The 23457-nt window shown below is 52.0% G+C and overlaps 1 protein-coding gene across 1 annotated transcript in view; it reads left to right on the forward strand.

The window, feature by feature from the left end:
• The window catches only part of LOC119965585 (collagen alpha-6(VI) chain-like), a 165075-nt gene that overhangs the window by 106609 nt on the left and 35009 nt on the right, over positions 1-23457 (forward strand). The window contains exon 25 of the mRNA XM_038796376.1: positions 4089-4151. Within this exon, the coding sequence (XP_038652304.1) occupies positions 4089-4151 (63 nt within the window). The remainder of the gene's footprint in view (positions 1-4088; positions 4152-23457) is intronic.

The following is a 23457-nucleotide window of genomic DNA, read 5'->3' on the forward strand; positions in this document are numbered from 1 at the left end:
TTTTCCAGATTATTATAACCTGCGGTGTCCACATTCTGTTCATCTTCCCTTTGGTCCTTTCCCTGATGATCTCAACTCAAATCAGTGTCTTCTGGTTACTGCCTCTTCTGCAACTTCTTCCGGCCTTACCTACCAAACTGCTTCAGAATTTTGAATACCTTTTATGAACTCTCTCCTTAACCATCGCTGCAGCAAGGAGACCAAACCCAGCTTCTCTAGTCCCCCCACACGATTGAGCGGCTAAATTGGACACCGTGCGGAAGTGAGCACAGTGTTCACAATGTGGGATTGCCTCGAACCTCTCAGTGTGACCTAGGCAACACGGTAAACTTTGTGCTGTCTGCTCTGATTGTAGCAAGCAGCCACCACTAGCTGTGCTGTTGAGTGGCTACATGGCTCACTAGGGTTCCCAACATTGTGAGTGTCCGCAAGCCAGCTCACTTCCTTTAAAGAGATGGTGCCTTGTGGCTGTGTACAAATCACTCCAAAGTGGAAAACTATTGAATAATGGAACAACATGGGTGAATGTGTGCTCCAAGGTTCTTGCATCTTGCCATGGAAGCCTTGGCAGAGTAGGTGGAAAGGAGAAAAGAAGTGCTGCATCCACAGGATGCATCCATACAGACGAATATGCAGAAGACACTGAAAGTAACTACCCAAAGAAATGAAGCCCAGAGAATGTGAGCGCAGTGTGCGTCACATAGTTCATGGTCATGGTCAGTGAACTCATCTGCTGATGTCACAGCTACCCCACTAACCTCAGACACTGTTCAATGAGCCGCACCCTCAGTAGTCATCTACTAATGACCCCTTACAATCGGAACTCTTTTCTAACATTCAAAGCCGAACCTCGCCTGCATGTTTAGCAATGCTACACACTTCGCATCGACATTTCAAAGCTTGCACACACTCCCAGCTTCCTCACAGAGATTCACATGGGCCAGCTGCTCCCTGAACACTGTGACGGATATTTCCATCTGCTGAGAATCATTCCTTCCTCAACTCCTCCTGCCTCTTCTCGGATCTTTTCCTGGTCTGCGATCTCTCTGCGTATTCTCCCAGTCATGCTGTGTTTCAAGAGGATGCTCTGCTACTGCAACTGGTTAATGCAGAAGCCTTGACCTGAGGGCAAAGACCTTCAGCACTCCTGCCATTTCACATCACTTCTTGAACACTGTAGTAACTCCAAAGAACTCTGGAAACTTCCACAATCACAGCAGCAGCATTTAGTCGTCAATCAGCAATTAAGCTGAAGGCACTTGATGATTCTTTTAAATAACCCTGGCGGGGATTCCTTCCTAGAATAGAATAGAATTCCTACAGTGCGGAGGGAGGCCATTCAGCCCGTTGGGTTTGCACTGACTTTCTGAAAAGGCACCCTACCTCCTCACCCCTATCCCGTAACCCCATAACCCCACCTGACCTGCACGTCTGTGGACACTGAGGGGCAATTTAGCATGGCCAATCCACCTAACGTGCGCATCTTTGGACTGTGGGAGAAAACCGGAGCACCCGGAGGAAACCCACTCAAACACGGAGAACATGCAGACTCCACACAGACACTCACCTAAGGCTAGAATTGAACCTGGATCCTTGGCTATATGAGGCAGCAGTGCTCGTCACTGTGCCACCGTGCCACCCCTGCTGCATTTTCAGCTGAGTGTGATTAAGTAAGGGCAGGACCACTGATCTTCAAAATAGTCACTTCCAGCATCATATCAGCTATATATGGTGCTACAATCTGTCCACTCTACATACATGCATGTGCTAATGTCCTGAACAATATCTTATCCAGTTCAACTTTCATTCTAACTGTGCATGTGCACACTGCCATTTTGGACCTATAAGGACAGTCACAATGCTCAAAATATGGATCTGATTTGTGCTCCTCTATAGCCTCACCAAGGTCTTGATATCCTTCCTAAAGTGCAATGCCAAGAATTGGTCACAAAACTCCAGCCGAGGCCTAATCAATGATTTATAAAGATTTAGCATAACCTCCTCACTTTTGTACTCTGTGGACTGGATTTTTAGCTTTGCGATGTGAGACAGGAGACTGATTTTTAATCAGGTTTGGGAACCAGACATGGGGCTACCTCTGGCTCCTGACCTTGCACAGTATGCTCGAAATGAATGGCCATTGCAAATGTTCAGCTAAATAAAGACCAGCTCAGCGGATCACCATCAGTCAGGGACATGATTAAGCTCCTGATGCTGCCCTGCCAATGGGAAGGCCTCCAGCTCACCAAGATCAGCAGCCCCACTGGCTGGGTCATTATGAGTCTGGACAGGGTATTTTCACGATCCAGCCCCTGCCCTGAGCTGACTATGTTGATGGGATATGGTACAGGTCAACATGGGCTTCTTGCATTACTGACTGGTCGGTGTAGGAATAAGGCCTTAAAAGGCCCCTTAATTAAATATAATTAATCTCAGTTGGCTGCTCTGTGTGGCTCAGGTTCAGGATTGTGGCAGCGAAATAGCACAGAGGCTGGCAGCACTAAATTGTGTACCTGGACCGTGTGCTTTCCCGTGACTGTTTCCGGGTCTCAAACCCACGTCCAGCAGAAACAGTCACTGATTTGAATTTTGACGGGGACATTCTCATAACTGGCTTGGCGACAGGTTCCCTGTCTAATTAAAGGTGAAGGAGCGTCTTGAATCTGGATGGCCAATTCAATCAAACGCCTTCCAGCATGAGAGGGGCAATAGTCTGAAGTGAACAGTAAGTGACTGAGAACGGCCTTCAAAGTGCCCTTGGCAATTAAAAAAAATATATGCAAGGTAACAACAGAGAAGGCAGCCAGGCTACCATTATAGATGGAGCAGAAAGTTTGGATGGGATGGGGGGAGGGGTGGGGGGGGGGGGGGGGGGGGCACGTGGTGGTGTCCCTTTGTCGGTTGGCCTTTGGCTGTAGCTGCACCCAGGTAGACAAGGAGCGCCGCTCGACCTGCTTGGAGCACTGGAACCTTGGCCTACACTGGCTGTTCACCTCCAGGCAGTTGAATTCCTCTGTAAATGCCGCCACACACTCTGTCCAACTCCCTCCACATTGGGAAACTGGAGGCCGGCTAGAAAATCCCTGTCAGCCTCTATTACCTACCCACATCAAAGCTCTTGACCAAATTAATTGGCTGCCTGCCTCATTGGGTTGGGCAACCCTGTCATACCTGAGCGGCATGGTGGCACAGTGATTAGCACTGCTGCCTCACAGCACCAGGGACCCAGGTTCAATTCCCTCCTTGTGTCACTGTCTGTGTGAAGTTTGAACGTTCTCCCCGTGCCTGCGTGGGTTTCCTCCCACAGCCCAAAGATGGGCAGGTTAGGTGGATTGGCCATGAATCTTAGTGTTCAAAAGGTTAGGTGGGGTTATGAGTCACGGGGATAGGGTGCTTGTAGGCCTAGGTAGGGTGTTCTTTCAGAGGATCCGTGCAGACTCGGTAGGCCGAATGGCCTCTTTCTGCACGGTAATGCAGTGATTCTATCCCTGATCCTGCCTTGGCCAAAGTGGCCAATATCGGGAATGGAGTTGGGAAACTGCCACACTGGCCCATGCAGTCTGCCTTTGTTCCTGACCTCGGCCGGGCCTGAAAATGCTATCCTCTGCCTCTGTTTATAAAGTTGATGCTTCCATATGCTATTTTTAATAGCTCCATGAACTTGTCCTGCCACCTTCAGAGATCTATCTCTCTGTACCTGCATCCCATTTATAATTGTACCATTTAGATTTTCATGCTGCAAATTAAGACAAGTTGATCCTGATCAAACCTGGGCGACACCCATAAATATGACAACAGTACCCAAATTGGCAGGGACCGTTTTCATTGCAGCTTCCATTCATTAACTCATTGTTAATTCTGACCTTGATATTAATGAATTTCAGTCAGTGATTTTACCTCCCACTGTATTCCTACAGTGGGAGGTAATTTTAACTTTTAATGATAATAGAGAACATTGGATCCGAGAAAAATCGGGAGAGTGAAGGTTTGACATTGTCTATTTAATATTGCCTCACCTGAGCCATTGCCTACACGTTGGATTTTGACTGCATTTCTGATATGAAATCATTCCCCCCCATATTTTACAGGGTTCTCCAGGAATTGTAGGATTGAAAGGAATGAAAGGAGAGCGAGGATTACCAGGGATTCCGGTTAGTAAGAGCTTTCATGTGTCAACATTTAACTGTGATGTGGAGACACCGGTGTTGGACTGGGATGGGCACAGTAAGAAGTCCTACAACGCCAGGATAAAGTCCAAAGGTTTATTTGGAATCACGAGCTTTCGGAGCGTAGCTCCTTCATCAGGTGAGTGAAGAGGTAGGTTACACAAACACAGCATATATAGACAAAGCCAGTGATGCAAGGTGATACTTTGAATGCAGGGAATTAAGTTTTTACAGGTCTAGACGGTGCGACTGGAGAGAGGGATAATCACAGGTTAAAGAGATGTGAATTGTCTCAAGCCAGGAGAGTTGGTAGAATTTTGCAAGCCCAAGCCAGATGGTGGGGGTTAATGTAGTGAGACATGAATCCAAGGTCCCAGTTGAGGCCGTACTCATGCGTGCAGAACTTAGCTATCAGTTTCTGCTGGACGATTCTGCGTTGTCGTGTGTCCTGAAGGCCGCCTTGGAGAACGCTTACCCAAAGATCAGAGGCTGAATGCCTTTGACTGCTGAAGTGTTCCCTGACTGGAAGGAACAATCCTGCCTGGTGAGTGTCGCGTGATGTCCGTTTATCCATTGTCGCAGAGTATGCATGGTTTTGCCAATGTACCACACCTCGGGACATCCGTTCCTGTAGCATATGAGGTAGACAACATTTAACTGAATCATCCCAGGCTCTAGACTTGCAGTGGCACTTCATGAAGGTTCAGGACTAGTTCCTGAGACATTTAATGCTAGCTGTGGGATAGCTGGGAATGACGGGATGGGTGAGTTACTGAAGACCTGTTGCCAGCAAGAGTTGGCGAGGAATTTCCTCAGTTTTTCCTTGATTAGTTCCAGATCTTTCTTTCCTTCTCTGAGATTGCATGACTGAGAGTGTGAGTGCAAAGCTGCACTCTGCTGAATGAGGAGCTAAATGATCAGCTGTAGAAAGGAAAGAAGGAACAAACTTTATTCACTGTCTCAGGACATCGCAAAGCACTTCCCAGTCACATTTCCAAGATGGCGCCGGACCGAGGCGACTTCTTGCAAGTTGTGCCCACCTCTAATTCTATCTTTTACTCTCGTTCTATGCTTATATTCTGCAGTCTTCCTTCCTTCCCTATGTACGGTATGCATTGTTTGTACAGCATGCAAGAAACAGTACTTTTCACTGTATACTAATACATGTGACAATAATAAATCAAATCAAATAAATAAAAACCAAGGAAGTAGATGGGACAGCTGATATGCAAACCGCAGGCTTGCAGAAATAAAACTGAGATAAATGGCCAGATAACCTGTTTTGGTCACCATGGTTGAGGAATATTGGTCAGGACGCCATCCCTGCTCTTCTTTGAATAGCGTATGAGCTCTTTTGCATCCACCTGAGAGGGCAGATGGGGCACCTTCAGCAGGGGCTGCTCTCCCTCAGGTCTGCTTGGATTGGGACTTCCGGTTGCGGCTATGACCAGCTAAGTCGCACGTTTGGCTGCTCCTGTTAGGAAGGTGTTTTCGGGCCGATTGGAGGGCCCCTAACGGCGCTGGAACGGCAATTCCCGGTGGGGGAAGGTTCCCAGAGGTGAACCCCGAAAAATTTATGGTCGTCACCCGAAGTGGGGCAGGAAAAAAAGCGGCAGCAGCTCCCCGAAAAAAGCGGGGGAAGAAATCCAAAATGGCGGCCGGCGGCGCACCCGAGGACTGGAGGAAATGGGCGGAGGAGCAGCAGGCCGCTCTCCTGCGCTTCTTCACGGAGCTGAAAGTGGAGCTGCTGGAGTCGATGAACGCGACGACCACCAGGCTGATGGGGGCACAGGCGACCCAAGAGGCGTCAATTCGGGAGCTGCAGCAGGAGATGACTGTGAGGGAGGAGGAGGCCACGGTCCTCGTGGGAAAGGTGGAGGTGCACGAGGCACTCCACCTGAGATGGCAAAACCGATTGGAGGAGATGGATACCCGCATGAGGCGGAAAAACCTGAGGATCCTGGGCCTGGCAGAAGGGCTGGAGGGGTCGGACCTCCAGGGGTATGTGGCAGAAATGCTGGGCTCACTGATGGGGGCAGGGGCCGTCCCTTCGCCCCTGGAATTGGAGGAGGGCTACAGAGTAATGGCCAGGAAGCCAAGAGCAAACGAACCCCCGAGGGCGGTGCTGGTTCGGTTCCAGCGATTCAGTGACCGGGAGAGGGTGCTGAGGTGGGCCAAGAGAGAGAGGAGCAGCAAATGGGAGAACTCGACGGTGAGGATCTTTCAGGACTGGAGTGCGGAGGTGGCAAAGCGGCGGGCCCGGTTCAACCGGACGAAGGCGGTGCTGCATGCCAAGAGAATCAGATTTGGGATGCTGCAGCCAGCGCGCTTGTGGGTGACCTACAAGGACCAGCACCACTATTTCGAGTCCCCGGAGGAGGCGTGGGCCTTTGTCCAGGAAGAAAAGCTGGACTCGAACTAGAACCAGGGGATACTTGGCGGTCGTTGCCGCTCTGGTACTTTAAGCTGGTCACGTGGCTTTCTTTTGGTTGGATTTTCACTTGGCCGTATTTTTGGACCTTTTTTGTTCTCTATACCAGTTTTTTTTTCTCTTTTTCCTGTTATTTATAATGTTATGTTGGGAGGGCGGGGTGGGGGGGGGGGGGGGGGGGGAGTGCCGGGGGTATGTGTTTCTTGTGGGGTTTTGGTTGTTTTGTATTTATCGGTGTGAGATCGGGGACGGGGGTGGAACTGAAGATGGAGGGGCGGGGAGGGGCAGGGCGAAAGCGCGGGCTTTCCTCTGGTTTCCCGCGCATGGGGCAGAGGAGGGAGGGGGGTGGGAGTAAGGGGCGTGGTCAGCAATGGCTCCCTTTCCCGCGCTGGAGCGGGGTCAAGGAGGGGTGGTAAGGGGGCGGACGTCCCCCATGCCGGGAGGAGCCGGAGTGTGGCAGGGGCAGCCGGGTCAGCGTAAACCAGCTGACTTACGGAAGTACTATGGAGGGTGCATCGCGGCTAGGAAGGGTCCTAGCCTGGAGGGGGAGGGGGGTGGGGGGGGGGGGGGGGGGGAGGGGGAGGGGGGAAGGGGGGGGCCACCGGGTTGCTGCTGAAAAGGCCAGGGAGGAGAAGTTGAGGACTGGAGGGGTGGGGGGGGGGGGGGGGGGGGGCGCCATCGCCATGGGGAGCGGGTCAGAAAGGGAGGGCTGACTCGGGGCGAGCAGGGGACAGGATATGGCTAGTCGGCAGGGGAAAGGGGTGGGCTGCCCTTCGACCCGGCTGATCACTTGGAATGTGAGGGGGCTGAATGGGCCGGTCAAGAGAACGAGAGTAATCTCGCATTTGAAGGGGCTGAAGGCGGATGTAGCAATGCTACAAGAGACCCATTTGAAGGTGGCGGACCAGGTCCGCCTGAGAAGGGGGTGGGTGGGACAGGTGTTCCACTCAGGACTGGACGTAAAGAACCGAGGGGTGGCGATCCTGGCAGGGAAGAGGGTGTCGTTCGTGGCGGCGGAGGTGGTGGCGGATAAAGAGGGTAGATATGTCATGGTGAAGGGTAGGCTGCAGGGGGAGAAAGTGGTGATGGTTAACGTGTATGCCCCGAATTGGGACGACGCTGGCTTCATGAGGCGCCTACTGGGCCTCATCCCGGACCTGGAGGCAGGGGGCCTGATCATGGGGGGGGACTTCAACACAGTGCTGGACCCCGTGTTGGACAGATCGAGTTCAAGGACGAGTAGGAGGCCGGCAGCGGCAGAAGTGCTAAAGGGGTTTATGGAGCAGATGGGAGGGGTGGACCCCTGGAGGTTTGGGAGGCCGAGGGCGAGGGAGTATTCCTTTTTCTCCCATGTCCACAGAGTCTATTCTAGAATTGACTTTTTTGTATTAAGCAGGGGACTGATCCCGAAAGTACGGGAAGTGGAGTACTCGGCCATAGCGGTCTCAGACCATGCGCCACACTGGGTAGATTTGGAAATGGGGGAGGTGCGAGACCAGCGTCCGCTGTGGCGCCTGGATGTGGGGTTGCTGGCGGATGAGGAGGTGTATAAGAGGGTCCGGAAGAGCATTGAAAGATATCTGGACATTAATGACACGGGGGAGGTGCAGGTGGGGATGGTATGGGAGGCCCTGAAGGCGGTGATCCGGGGGGAGCTGATCTCCATACGGGCACGTAGGGAAAGGAGGGAGAGACAGGAGAGGGAGAGGCTGGTGGGGGAGCTTCTGGACGTGGATAGGAAATATGCGGAGGCACCAGAGGAGGGGCTGCTGGGGGAACGGCATAGTTTGCAGGCTAAGTTTGACTTGTTGACCACCAGAAAGGCGGAGACACAGTGGAGAAGGGCGCAGGGCGCGATTTATGAGTATGGGGAGAAGGCGAGCAGGATGTTGGCGCATCAGCTCCGCAAGCGGGATGCGGCTAGAGAAATTGGGGGAGTGAGGGAGAGGGGTGGGAACATAGTGCAGAAGGGGCCAGAAGTAAATGGGGTTTTCAGAGACTTCTATAAGGAGCTGTATCGGTCAGAGCCGCCGACGAGGGGAGGGGGGATGGAGGGCTTCTTGAACAAACTGAGGTTCCCCAAGGTCCAAGAGGAGCTGGTAGAGGGGCTGGGGGCGCAGATAGGGTTAGAGGAGCTAGTCAAGGGGATTGGGCATATGCAGTCGGGGAAGGCGCCGGGGCCAGACGGGTTCCCGGTGGAATTTTACAAAAAATATGCGGATCTGGTGGGCCCTGTGCTGGTGCGAGCCTTCAACGAGGCATGGGAGGGGGGGGCTCTGCCCCCGACAATGTCGCAGGCACTGATCTCTCTGATCTTGAAGCGGGACAAGGACCCCGTGCAGTGTGGGTCATATAGGCCTATCTCGCTCCTGAATGTGGACGCCAAGCTGCTGGCAAAGATCCTGGCTACCAGGATAGAGGATTGTGTGCCAGGGGTGATACACGAGGACCAGACGGGTTTTGTGAAAGGGCGGCAGCTCGATACGAATGTGCGGAGACTGCTAAACGTCATCATGATGCCGGCAGTGGAGGGGGAGGCGGAGATAGTGGTGGCATTGGACGCGGAGAAAGCATTTGATAGGGTGGAGTGGAAGTACCTGTGGGAGACGCTGGAACGGTTTGGATTTGGGGAGGGATTTATTAAATGGGTGAAGCTGCTCTATTCGGCCCCGACGGCAAGTGTAGTGACGAATGGTCGGAGATCGGAGTATTTTGGGCTCCACCGGGGGACCAGACAGGGGTGCCCCTTGTCCCCCCTGCTCTTCGCACTGGCAATTGAACCGTTGGCGATGGCACTGAGGGGCTCAGGGGGGTGGAGAGGGCTGACAAGGGGCAGGGAGGAGCACCGGGTATCGCTATACGCGGACGACCTGCTGCTATACGTGGCAGACCCAGAAGGGGGAATGCCGGAGGTGATGGAACTGCTAGCAGAATTCGGGGACTTTTCGGGGTACAAGCTAAACTTGGGTAAGAGTGAAGGTATTTGTGATACACCCAGGGGACCAGGAAGAGGGAATCGGGAGACTCCCGTTGAAGAGAGCAGGAAAGAGTTTTAGATATTTAGGGGTGCAGGTGGCAAGGAACTGGGGGACTCTCCACAAGTTGAACTTCACTAGGCTGGTGGAACAGATGGAGGAGGAATTTAAAAGGTGGGACATGGTGCCGCTGTCGCTGGCGGGCAGAGTGCAGTCCGTTAAAATGACGGTCCTCCCGAGGTTTCTGTTCTTATTCCAGTGCTTGCCCATCTTCCTCCCCAGGGCCTTCTTCAAAAAGGTGACGAGCAGCATCATGAGCTACGTGTGGGCGCACGGCACCCCAAGGGTGAGGAGGGTCTTCTTGGAGCGGAGTAGGGAGAGTGGAGGGCTGGCATTACCCAACCTTTCGGGGTATTACTGGGCGGCTAATGTATCGATTGTGCGCAAGTGGATGATGGAAGGGGAGGGGGCAGCTTGGAAACGAATGGAGAGGGCGTCCTGTGGCAATATAAACCTGGGGGCCCTAGTAACGGCGCCATGGCCGCTCCCTCCCACGAGGTATACCACGAGCCCGGTGGTGGCGGCCACCCTCAAGATCTGGGGGCAGTGGAGGCGACACAGGGGGGAAGTGGGAGGTCTGATGGAGGCACCGTTAAGAGGGAACCATAGATTCATCCCGGGGAATATGGACGGGGGATTCCAGAGCTGGTACAGGGTGGGCATCAGGCAGCTGAAGGATCTGTTTGTAGATGGGAGGTTTGCGAGCCTGAGAGAGCTGGAGGAGAAATTCGGGCTCCCCCGGGAAACGTGTTTAGACATTTGCAGGTGAAGGCATTTGCTAGGCGCCAGGTGGAAGGGTTCCCCTTGCTCCCCAGCAGGGGGGCGAGCGATAGGGTGCTCTCGGGGGTCTGGGTCGGAGGGGGGAGGATATCGGACATATACAAAGTAATGCAGGAGGCTGAGGAGGCATCAGTAGAGGAGCTGAAAGCCAAGTGGGAGGGGGAGCTGGGAGAGCAGATAGAGGATGGGACATGGGCTGATGCCCTGGAGAGGGTTAATTCTTCCTCCTCGTGTGCGAGGCTTAGCCTCATTCAGTTTAAGGTGCTACATAGAGCCCATATGACGGGGACAAGGATGAGTCGGTTCTTTGGGGGTGAGGACAGATGTGTCAGGTGTTCGGGAAGTCCAGCGAACCATGTCCATATGTTTTGGGCATGTCCGGCACTGGAGGAGTTCTGGAAGGGGGTGGCAAGGACGGTGTCGAGGGTGGTGGGATCCAGGGTCAAACCAGGATGGGGACTAGCGATTTTTGGGGTTGGGTGGAGCCGGGGGTACAGGAGGCGAGAGAGGCCGGAGTACTGGCCTTTGCGTCCTAGTTGCGCGAAGAAGGATACTGATACAGTGGAAGGACGCGAGGCCTCCAAGCGTGGAAACTTGGATTAATGACATGGCAAGCTTTATCCAGTTGGAAAGGGTCAAATTCGCCCTGAGAGGGTCGGTACAAGGGTTCTTCAGGCGGTGGCAGCCTTTCCTCGACTTTTTGGCTCAAAGATAGGGTGCAGAGGTCGCAGCAGCAGCAACCCGGGGGGGGGGGGGGGGAGGGGGGGTGGCAACAACGGGTGTGGTGGGCTATTTAAGGTTGTAATGCGGACAAATTTGTTCGCAGTTCATGTTTGATGTTAATTGTTGCTTTGTTTATTTTTGGGGGGGGAGGGGGGAGGGACAGCGCGCGCGGGGGGTCGGGCGGGGGGGGGATATTTGTTAAGAGGGAATATTTTGTAATAGTCTTTGGGTAGGGGGGGTAAATATTTTCATGTAAAAAAATCTCTTCAATAAAAATTATTTAAAAAAAAAAAAAAGGTCTGCTTGGATTGTCTGTTTACAGTTTGTGCTCAAGTCTCTGGAGTGGGGCATGAACCAATAACCTTCTGACTCAGAGGCAAGAGTGCGACAATAAACCACAGTTGGTTCTAAAAGTTAAAGATAGTGGGCAGGATTCCACAGCCTCCCATTGAAGCCACCCCACACCACCACGAAACGCCATGGGAAGGGGCGCACAGCGGGCAAGACCAGAAAATCCCGTCGGTATGAATGGCCAGCGAATTTGGGCCCGTATCCGACTTAAAGAATAAGCGTACAGAATTGAGCAAGGTTGGGTGGCAGGTCAGAAGACTGGACAGAATATAAAGAACAGAAATAACAGACTAAATGATTAATAAGGAGGGATAACTAGAGTTTGAGAGAAATTAGTTAGAAATATAAAAAGAGATAGTAAGCCTTTCTATAATTCGTAAATATGAAAGGTGACCATGGTGCCAAGAGAAAATGACTGAGGAACTAATAATGGAATATAAGGAGATGGCAAATGAATTGAACAGGTATTTTAAACTGGTCTTCATTATAGAAGATACAGGTAACATCCTGGGTGGCATAGTGGCAAGCACTGCTACCTCATAGTGCCAGGGACCCAGGTTCAATTCCGGCCTTGGATGACTGTGTGGAGAGTTTGCACCTTCTCCCCGTGTCTGTGTGGGTTTCCTCCAGGTGCTCCGGTTTCCTCCCACAGTCCAAAGATGTGCAGGTTACGTGGATTGGACGTGATCAATGCTTAGGGGTTACAGGGATAGGGAGGGGTTGTGGGCCTCGGTAGAGTGCTCTTTCGGAGGGCCGGTGCTGACTCGATGGGCTGAATGGCCTCCTTATGCACTGCAGGGATTCTATGGATAATCCCATCAGTAAATGTCGATCAAGAAATGGAAAGGAGGGAGGAACTCAGGAAAATTACGATCACCAGGGAAGTGATACTAAGCAAATTTACAGAGCTCCGAGCTGATGAGCTCGACCCGGGTCCTGGTAACATCATCCTCAGCTTTTAAACAAAGTGGCTAGTGAGATAGTTGCTGCATTGGTTTAAATTTTCCAAAATTTACTAGATTCAGGGGAGGTTCCATTCGATTGGAAAATAGTGAATGTAACTCCTTTATTCAGAAAGGGAGGGAGACAGAAAGCAGGAAACTACAGGACAGTTAGCTTAACGTTTGTCAGAGGAAAAATGTTAGAAGCTATTATTAAAGATGTTGTAGAAGGGCACGTGGAAAATTCAAGGCAATCAGGCAGAGTCAACACGGTGAAAGGGAAGTCATGTTGCACCAATTTATTAGAGTTCTTTGAGGAAGTAACATGTGCTGTGGATAAAGGAGAACTGGTGAATATACTGGGCGGGATTCTCCCAGCCCTGAGCCGGGCTGGAGAATCCCCGCGAATGGGCCACACCGCCCCTACGCCGGCACGCGATTCTCCGCAATGGCGCCAACGAGGTTGGCAAGGTGCCGGTCGCTCTACGTGGCCAGCCTGCCGATTCTCGCGGCCGTAGGAAAAGAGCTGAGTCGCATCGGCGCTGTTCTAACCTGCTCTGGGACGGTGGGACCTCGGCGTTGAAGGGTCGGGTGGCGGCCTGTGTGGGGGTTGGGGGGTCTGACCCCGGGGGGGCCTCCGATGTGGCCCGGCCCGCGATTGGGGCCCACCGATCGGCGGGCCGGCCTCTTTGGCTGGTGGCCTCCTTTCCTACGCGCCGGCCCCTGTAGTCCTGCGCCATGTTGCGTCGGGGCCGGCGCATTGAAGGAAGCCACTGTGCATGTGCACGTTTGTGCCGGCGCCACTGCACATGTCCTTGTTGGCGCGGGCGCAACTGCGCATGCACGGTCCCTCGGCGCAAACCACTCCAGTGCCGTGCTGGCCCCCTGTAGGGGCCAGAATTGTACTGGGAGCAGCCCGTTCACGCCGTCGTAAAACGCAACGGTGTTACGACGGCGTGGACACTGCCATGGGATTGGATAATCCCGCCCACTGTACTTTGGTTTCCAGAAGTCATTTGATAAGGCGCCACATCAAAGGTTATTGCGAAAAGAAAAAGCTCATGGTGTAGGGGGTAACATGGTTTGCATGACAGAAGATTCGCTAGCTAACAGTAAACAGACAGTCGGCTGGAATGGATAATGATCTGGTTAGCAGGGCACGGTGAGTGGTTTTCTGCAGGGTTCAGTACTGGAGCCTCAACTTTTTACAATTTATAAAAATGGCTTGGATGAAGGGACCAAAGCTAAATTTGTTGAAGACACAAAGATAGGTCGAAAAGTAAATTGTGAAGAGGCCATAATGAGGCTCGAAGGGGATATCGATAGGTTAGGTGAGAGGGTAAAGATCTGACAAAGGGAGTGTAATGCAGGAAAATGTGAACTTGTCCATTTTGGCAGGAAGAACAAAAAAGCACAATATCTAGGGTCAGCACACTGGCACAATGGTTAGCACAGCTGCCTCACAGGGCCAGGGACCTGGGGCTGGATTCTCCAACCCCCGCCGGGTCGGAGATTTGCCGGGGTCCGGCGTGAATCCCGCCCCCGCCGTCTCCCGAAGTCTCCGGCACTTGAGATTCAGCGGGGGCGGCAATCGCGCCGCGCCGGTCGGCGGGCCCCCCCCCCGGCGATTCTCTGGCCCGCGATGGGCCGAAGTCCCGCTGCTGAAATGCCGGTCCCGCCGGCGTGAATCAAACCACCTCCCTTACCGGCGGGGCTGGCGGCGTAGGCGGGCTCCGGGGTCCTGGAGGGGGGGGGCGCGGGGCCATCTGGCCCCGGGGGGTGCTCCCATGGTGGCCTGGCCAGCGATCGGGGCCCACTGATCCGCGGACGGGCCTGTGCCGCGGGGGCACTCTTTTCCTTCCGCGTCGGCCATAGACTACGCGATAGCTGACGCAGAGTAATCCCCTCCCCTGGGCATGCGTGGGGATGATGTCAGCAGCCGCTGACACTCCCGCGCATGCGCCGACTTCCGAAGGCCGGTGAAGCCCCTTTGGCCCCAGCTGGTGGGACGGGAACCACTCCGGCGCGGGCCTAGCCCCTCAAGGTGAGGTCTTAGCCCCTAAACATGCGGAGAAATCCAGACCAAGGCTGGAGTGTTTCACGCCACTCCATCCCGCCGGGACCCCCCCGCCCCGCCGGGTAGGGGAGAATCTAGCCCCTGGTTTCAAATCCAGCTTGGGTGACTGTCTTATGAACTTTGCATGTTCTCCCCGTGTCTGTGTGGGTTTCCTCCGGGTGCCCCAGTTTCCTCCCACAGTCCAAAGGTGTGCTGGTGAGGTGAATTGGCCATGCTAAATTGCCCTGTAGTATCCAAAAGGTTAGGTTAGGTACTGCGTTATGGGGATAGGGTGGGCCAAATGGCCTCCTTCTGCACTGTAGGGATTCTATGAGAGATTGCAGAGCTCTGAGATGCAAAAGGATCTGGGGCACCTTAGCGCAAAAACCTAGGGCGGGATTCTCCCGTACCCGGAGGGGCGGGGGGTCCTGGCGGGATGGAGTGGCGTGAAGCACTCCGGCTTCGGACTGCCCCAAAGGTGCGGATTCCTCTGCACCTTTAGGGTCTAGGCCCGCACCTTTGGGGGCTAGGCCTGCCTTGGAGTGGTTGGCGCCCCGCCAGCTGGCGTGGAAGGCCTTTGGTGCCACGCCAGCCAGGGCCGAAGGGACTCCGCCGGCTGGCAGGAGTCCACGCATGCATGGGAGCGTCAGCTGATGTCATCCCCACGCATGCGCAGGGGGTAGGGGTCACCTACGCGTCGGCCATCGTGGAGACCTACACGGCCGATGCGTAGTAAAAGAGTGCCCCCATGGCACAGGCCCGCCCACGGATCGGTGGGCCCCGATCACGGGCCAGGCCTCCGTGGTGGCACATCCTGGGGCCAGATCGCCCCGCGACCCCCCCCAGGACCCCGGAGCCCGTCCGTGCCGCCAGGTCCCGCCGGTAAGGGACCTGGTTCAATTCACGTTGGCGGGACCAGCATAGCAGTAACGGGCCTTCTGCCCATCGCGGGCCGGAGAATTGCCGGGGGGGCGGCGCGACTCCCGTCACCACCGAATCTCCGGTGCCGGAGAATTCGGCGGCCGGCGGACCGGAATTCACACCGGACCCCGGCGATTCTCCGACCCAGCGGGGGGTCGGAGAATCCCGCCCTAAGTATTTTGGAAATCTAATAGAATGTTATAATTTATTGTGATGGTATTGAATACAAAAATAGGGAGGTTAAACTTCAGTTGTATAGGGCATTGGTGAGACTACACCTGGGGTACTGTGTATAATATTGGTTTCCTTATTTAAGGAAGGATGTAAATGCATCAGAAGCAATTCAGAGAAGATTTACTCGAATAATACCTGCAATGGGTGGATTGTCTTATAAGGAACGGTTTGACAGGTTAGGTTTGTATCCACTGGAGGTTAGAAGAGGAAGAGGCCACTTGATTGAAACATATATGATCCTGAGGGGTCTTGACAGGGTGAATGTGGGGAGGATGCTCCCTCTTGTCGGAAAATCTAGAACTAGGGGACGGGTTTAAAAATAAGGGATCACCAATTTAAAACAGAGATGAGGAGAATTTTTTTCTCTCAAGAGGGTTATGAGTTTTTGGGACTCTTCTTCAAAAGGTGGTGGAAGCAGAGTCTTTCAATATATTCAAGGCATATGTAGATAAACGCAAGGGGGTGAAAGGGTATTAGGGGTAGGCAGCAATGTAGAGTTGAGGTTACAGACAGATCAGCCATGATCTTACTGAATGGTTGAGTGGGCTCGAAGGGCCGAGTGGCCTACTCCAGCTCCTAATTCATCTGTTTATATGTATGACGTATAGTTTGAGGCTACTAGCCTGCGGTGGTGGGGAAAAGGATAATTGTGACCTAACCCACCTGGTGACTATAATTCAAACACCCCCAGGGTGGGATTCTCCCATCGGGCAGCTAAGTGCCGACGCCGGAATAAACACGGGAGCGTTTTACTCCGGCGTCGGCGCCCATTCCGGGACCCTATTCAGCGGCCCACAGGGGGCAAGGACGGCATCGGAGCGGCCTCCACCGCCCCAGCTGCCGATCCCGGCCTGAACCCGGCGCCGCAGGGTCCGCGCATGCGCAGTTGGGCCGGCGCCAACTAGCGTATGCGCAGTGGCCTTCTTCCCTGCGCCGGCCCCGATGCCAAATGGCGCTGGGCTACAGGAAGTGGCGCGGAGGACAGGACGCCGGGAGGGGGCAGAGAGGCTGGTCTGCCAATCGGTGAGCCCCGATCGCGGGCCAGGCCTCTACGGAGGCCACCCCCCCCCCCCCCCCCCCGGCGTCGGTCCCCCCCTCCCCTCCCCACAGGCCGCCCCCGGACCCTTCAACGCCAAGGTCCCGCCAGCTCAGAGAATGTTAGATGGGCCGCTCGGCCCATCTGGGCCGGAGAATCGGCGCGCCGGCCTGTGCCGGCCCGGGCCGGCGAGTCGGCGACCATGCCAGCGCTGATTCTCCGCACCGTGGAAAATTGCGTCCCGGCGATGTGGCGTGATTCGCGGGGTGCCGCACCAATTCTCCGACCCAGCGGGTGGGGGGGGGGTCGAAGAATCCCGCCCCCTATTTATGCCTTTCCCCCATTAGAAAAGTGGCTTGCGTTCATTAGCCACTTAAGGGCCTCAATGGGCCTAAGGGAGGGCAGGGTATTGGGCGCATTACCCACCCCCCTATGTTATGGGGACCTGATATAGATAAAGCCATGGGTTACCCATGCATCATATTTTGTGTGCCCGCCCACCCCATGCCAAAGACATGCCCAGTGAGCGAGTATAAATCCAACCCTCCGTTTCCATTGGCTTCATTGGAGGGTAGAATCGAGCTGGGTGTGAAACGGCCGTCTGACCAATACCCGCCAAAACCGAGATCCCCAAATCTTGGAACAACAACTTTCTTTTCATCAGCAGTAAATTGTAACAAAGAATTTATTGATAGCTCATTCGCAACATCTGTTTCTTCTGGAGATCATTGATGATGCTGACTGTCAAAGTACTTGTGAGTCTGCAGTTTTTCCTGCATTGAGGCGGTGGGAAAAAGGGAAAAGCAAACAGATGCTATTCATATTTTAAAAAGTAAAAAGCCTGGTTCACTCCAGGCTGATGTCTGAACTGCAAATGTGTCCCAGAGGGCAGAGGATTAATCCTTTTCGGCAAGTACTCGCTGATTTAGTAGCAGTTGACAAATCCTCCTTGAAAGGCTCTGCCAGAAGACATTTGTTATCAAAAGATAAATTCTGTCATGCTAAAGAGAACGTTTGTGTGATTTACAGTCTAATCCTGTCATTTCTGCTATGAAGCCAATGGTGGGAAATGTTCCAGCAGCTCTTAGTGAACTCTTCTCCTCACTACTCCCTTCGATAATATTAAGGCATCAGCCGCATTAGACAAGCCATATTGTGAAACCAACAGGCCGGAGGTCAAAGACGTAACTGCAGCTTATGCTGATATTACAATGGTGCAAATGATGGAAAATCCGTGGAATAACAACAACTTGCATTTATATAGCACTCTTGCCATTGTAAAGCTTCACAAGGTGCTTCGCAGGTGCGTAACGTGACACAACCTGACACAGAGTCACGTAAGGATGAGCAAACACCCAGTCAGAGATGTACATTTTTAAGGAGTATCTCAGAGAGAGAGAGAAATGTGGAAGGGTTTAGGACGTGAACTCCAGGACTTAGGGCCTAGACTGCCAAAGGGACGGCTGCCATGTTGGAGGGCAGGGTGGGAAAATCCAGGATGCGTTAAGTCAGGGGTGGGCAAACTACGGCCCGCGGGCCGCATGCGGCCCGCCAAAGGTATTTCTGCGGCCCACCAAGTCATTAAAAAAAAAAAAAAAAAAAAATTTTTTTTTAAAAAAAATTTTTTTTTTTAAATTTTTTTTTAAAGGTTAATGGGTGGGGGGGCTGTTGGGTTACTTACTGGTATAGGGTGGATACGTTGACTTGAGTAGGGTGATCATTGCTTGGCACAACGTCGAGGGCCGAAAGGCCTGTTCTGTGCTGTACTGTTCTATGTTCTATATGAGGCGCCCAGAATCATAACCGGGTGAAGTAATTATTTTACTTAATATACTATGCGGCCCTTTGTGAATTGTGAATTTCTGAATGCGGCCCTTGCACGCAAAAGTTTGCCCACCCCTGCGTTAAGTCATCAGAATTGCAGGAACACAGGGTTGTAGGGCTGGAGGGATTTGCAGAGCTAGAGGAATTTGAATAGAAGAACGAGAGCCAGTGTAGGTCAGCGAGCACATGGGTTTTTTATAAAATAAATTTAGTGTACCCAATTCATTTTTTTCCAATTAAAGGGCAATGTTTCTACAATGTTGCACTTGGAAGTATCATTTAGAAAGGAGTTGTAATGTTCGTAGCCTTGGAATGGATGCCAGTGTCAGGGTTGACCTGCTTCATCAACCTACCAATCCACCTAGCCTGCACATCTTTGGGTTGTGGGGGAGAAACCCACGCAAACATGGGGAGAATGTGCAATGTCCACACGGACAGTGACCCAGAGCCGGGATCAAAACTGGGACCTCGGCGCCATGAGGCAGCAATGCTAACCACTGTGCCACCATGCTGCCCGAGCGAGCACATGGTTGATGGGTGAACAGAACTTGGTATGAGTTTGGATATGGGCAGCATCTCTGTCATTTGCATAACAGTAGACTATGTCTGTCTATGTGTGGGTGACTATTTTGACATGTCCTTTTACTGCTGGTGAAACATTGTGGAAAATCGCAAAGGTGAGTAAAAGGTCGGAGGAAAGGTTCCAGGGGAAGTTCTGCTTTGTCTGTCCAGGAAGTGGTGGAAACTTTGGCCTGAGTCTTGCATTAATTGACGTCCGTTGGAACAAAAGACTAGATCGCGGAGACCAATGTACACTTGAGATGAAGAATGAGGAGGAATAGTCGACCGTTAAGACTTGATGCAATGCATCTTTATCATCGTTGGATCAAAATTCCTGGACTGCTACTCAACAGAAGCTGCTGGATGGAGCAGGTCAAGATGAAGACCCACAATTATATTCTGAAGGGAAATCAGGGTAAAAAGCAATTTGAGTGGCCTATCTAACTGATACAAATGTTGCACGTTCTATCCAATTCAAGCAACAACAAGCTTAGCTGAAAAATTAGATTATGGAACAGGGAATGAACTGTAAATCTTTGTTCTCGACCCATTACAAGCAGCTTTCTTAGGAGATCCAGATGACTCTGATCCTGCTAGCCAGGGGCAGCATTATAGCGAAAAAAGAAAAGCCCGCATTTAAATAGCGCCTGTTGTGGTGGACGTCTTCCAATGAAGCATGAGAGACCCAGGGACATGTTACAATTGTTTCTTCATGATTCAAGTGTGGAGGGAAAGACCCCAGAGAAACCTATGAAGCAGCAGTGTCCTCTTAAACATCTCTCACAGGGACAGCATTCTAACACAGCTCTCACAGGGAGAGCAAGGCTCTAACAATTCCAGTCTAGATGGCGCCGATGGGGTCAGCAGGATTTGCTCCAGTTTTCGTGCCAAAAATGACAGCCAAATTTTGGGAAGATTCTGCTTTCTGTATCCATGACTTAGAAGAGAGGGCTGTATTAGAAAGCTCTTCCTGTGAGAGTATTCCAATACAGCTCTCTCGAGAGCTTTCTAATACAGCTCTCACTTCTAAGTCACAGATACAGAGGGCAGAATGTACCCAAAATTGTCATTTTTGGCACGAACACCGGTGCAAATCCCGTTCGCCCCGGCGGGTCCATTTCGACTGGAATTGTAAGTCTTGGAAAAAAAATGTTATGATAAAAATGCAATGCCTGTGCTGCAATGAGTCTGATTCGCTCACACGGGCTGGTCCGGCCTCTGGCCGCTGGTCAGGCCCTGCAGCCGCCTGGTCTCAAGGCGATCGATGCTCCAACATTAGTGCAGCTGCTGTTGTTGCTGGAGTCTTTCCTCCTCCATCACATGAACATGTCCATAAGTATCACTGCCAGCTATCTCCACAGGCTCTAATGCAATATATGGAATGAAACTGTGAGGGAACAGACGGAGGGGTTAATCTACCACGAATTACTCATGACCATTCCTCCACCCGTTGGCCATCCTTACCCGGGAGCAACCAGTCGAGGACACCACCTACAGCACGCAAACTCTCACTAATATTAATTCCCGTCCCGTCTCCAACACTGGGCAGTTCCTGGGATGATCTCTCACCCACCCAGCCTCACTAGTAGACTTCAGTCTACCAGTGCCTTCTCCTGCTCATGGGATCACTGAAGATTCTGACATGAGGGAAATTGTTTTCTGGTCACACCTGGACACTGACATTTGGGGGAATGATGTGGGCATTGGGAAGGAGGGAGGGATCCAAGGGACCGCTAATGCAGGAGCTGGTGACCCTGGCTAAAGGTGACTCGCTTGACCCTTATTTCTGAGGCAGTAGTACTGAAAGCTGAGGCTCAGCCTTGGATTTCGCACTGTGGAGAGCTGATGGTGCAAAGTGTTAACTCCTGAAAGTCAATCAGTGTCACAGGTATGAATCTCAGTTTATTAAGTCGGCATAATTGGTTCTTCCTTCAGCTAGCTGGCCAGACTGCATTATAACAGATTTTATATTCAAGAAGTTAACCTACTAGGGGCCTCACGGTAGCATGGTGGTTAGCATCAATGCTTCACAGCTCCAGGGTCCCAGGTTCGATTCCCGGCTGGGTCACTGTCTGTGTGGAGTCTGCACATCCTCCCTGTGTGTGCGTGGGTTTCCTCCGGGTACTCCGGTTTCCTCCCACAGTCCAAAGATGTGCGGGTTAGGTGGATTGGCCATGCTAAATTGCCCGTAGTGTAAGGTTAATGGGGGGATTGTTGGGTTACGGGTATACGGGTTACGTGGGTTTAAAGTGGGGTGATCATTGTTCGGCACAACATCGAGGGCCGAAGGGCCTGTTCTGTGCTGTACTGTTCTATGTTCTATGTTCTACTCGCGTCTTGCAGAATGAATGAAGAGGCTCTGCAGATCAAAATGTGGTCAAAACACTCCTGGCTGTTGGGAATAAAATGAGAGTGAGAAGTAAAGGACACATCTTTATTGTGAAAATTGAGAACTTCTTGGGGGGGGGGGGGGGGGGGATTTGTTTGTCAGGAGATTGAGAGATACGGCAGGAGAAACTACATCAGAACTGACCCTTTGAAATGAGACATAATTGATTCTCAACTGTCCATTGATAGTTAAGTCTACTAGTTGGGAAGGGAGAAAGCCAGAAGATTAGAAGAGGTAAGAGACGGCATTGGGAATACATTTTTGTGTCAGATTAAGTAAGAGCCCACAGAGTCTTGGATCACAAGAAGTGAGAACTTTCTTCTTCAGATGTAGATAATTAGGAACTCGCTCAGCTGCTTCCCACTCTTCCCCAGTCCACTGGGTCAAACATTGCGTACTACTCCTTGCTGCACTCGCATCCTTTTCTGGATGCTGTCCCATCTCCTGTTTTGCTCTCTTTGAGCCTATTTTGTCCATGAGAGCAATGGCCTGCTCCCTAGATTATTGTTTCCTGCAATTCCATGTTTGAATTGCTCCAATAAGAATTCCAGCCTAGCCATAATTTTAAGCGATCCTATTAAATTGCAAATGAAGTCTATGTGACCGAGTGTGATAAACCATCCCTTCCCATCTACCTCGAGCTATCTTTGACACAATTGATGACGCCATCTTGTTTCAATGCCTCTCCTCCATCATCCAATTAGAATTGCCCTTGGTTGTATTCTTCAAGAATCGCTACTGATGAATCACCTGCAATGCCTTCTCTTCATATTCTTGCATCCTTACCCGTGGAGTGCCCCAAGCATGGATCGTTAGTCCCCATCTAATTCTTATCAAGATTTGGCACGTCATCTGATAACATAGAGTTTGTTTTCTGCATGTACACTGTTGATACACAGCTCCATCTCCTTGCCACCTCTCTTCTGCACTGTTGCTTGAGGTCATTAAAAACTCTGCTGCCCGTGTCCTAACTTTCACATTGGCTCCCTGTCCAACAATGCCTCAATTTAAAAAATCTCCTCCTTACTTTCAAATGCCTCCATGGTCTTGCTCCTCAAGAGAGCATCAGGGACCATCCCGCGGATGGAGGTGGCTAGCACGAGGGGACATAGCCTTAAATTGAGGGGTAATAGATATAGGACAGAGGTCAGAGGTGGGTTTTTTACGCAAAGAGTGGTGAGGCCGTGGAATGCCCTACCTGCAGCAGTAGTGAACTCGCCAACATTGAGGGCATTTAAAAATTTATTGGATAAGCATATGGATGATAAGGGCATAGTGTAGGTTAGATGGCCTTTAGATTTTTTCCATGTCGGTGCAACATCGAGGGCCGAAGGGCCTGTACTGCGCTGTATCGTTCTATGTTCTATGTTCTATCGCTGTAATCTCCTTTTCCCCTCCAGTTTAGCATTTTAAAAATTCATTCATGGGAAGTGGGTGTCGCTGGCCAGGCCAGCATTTATTGCCCTCTCTAATTGCCCTGGAGAAGGTGGTGGTGAGCTCCATTCTTGAACTGCTGCAGTTCATGTCATACAAATACACGCCCAGTGATGTTAGGGAGGGAGTTCCAGGATTTTGACCCAGCAACAGTGAAGGAACGGCGATACATTTCCAAGTCATGGAGGCTCTGATTCCACAGGCAGGAAGGGAATAGGTGACCACCAGGCACAGCAAGAGGGCTAGGCAGGCAGTGCAGGAATCTCCTGTGGCCTCCCAGGGGATAGCATCAACAGACAAATTTGTTCCATCAAAGTTGGCTCTGTTACACAGCTGGAGGGGTAAAAAGTGTGGGAATGCAATAGTTATAGGGGATTCAATTGTAAGCGGAATAGGTAGGCATTTCTGTGGCCACAAATGAGACTCCAGGATGGTATGTTGCCTCCCTGATGCTAGGGTCAAGAATATCTTGGAACAGTTACAGGATATTCTGGAGGGGGTGGGTGAACAGCCAACGGTCGTGGTGCACATTGGGACAAGCGACATAGGTTTAAAAAAAAAGGATGAGGTCCTAA

Source organism: Scyliorhinus canicula, chromosome 5, assembly GCF_902713615.1.
Source record: "Scyliorhinus canicula chromosome 5, sScyCan1.1, whole genome shotgun sequence".
NCBI lineage: Eukaryota > Metazoa > Chordata > Chondrichthyes > Carcharhiniformes > Scyliorhinidae > Scyliorhinus > Scyliorhinus canicula.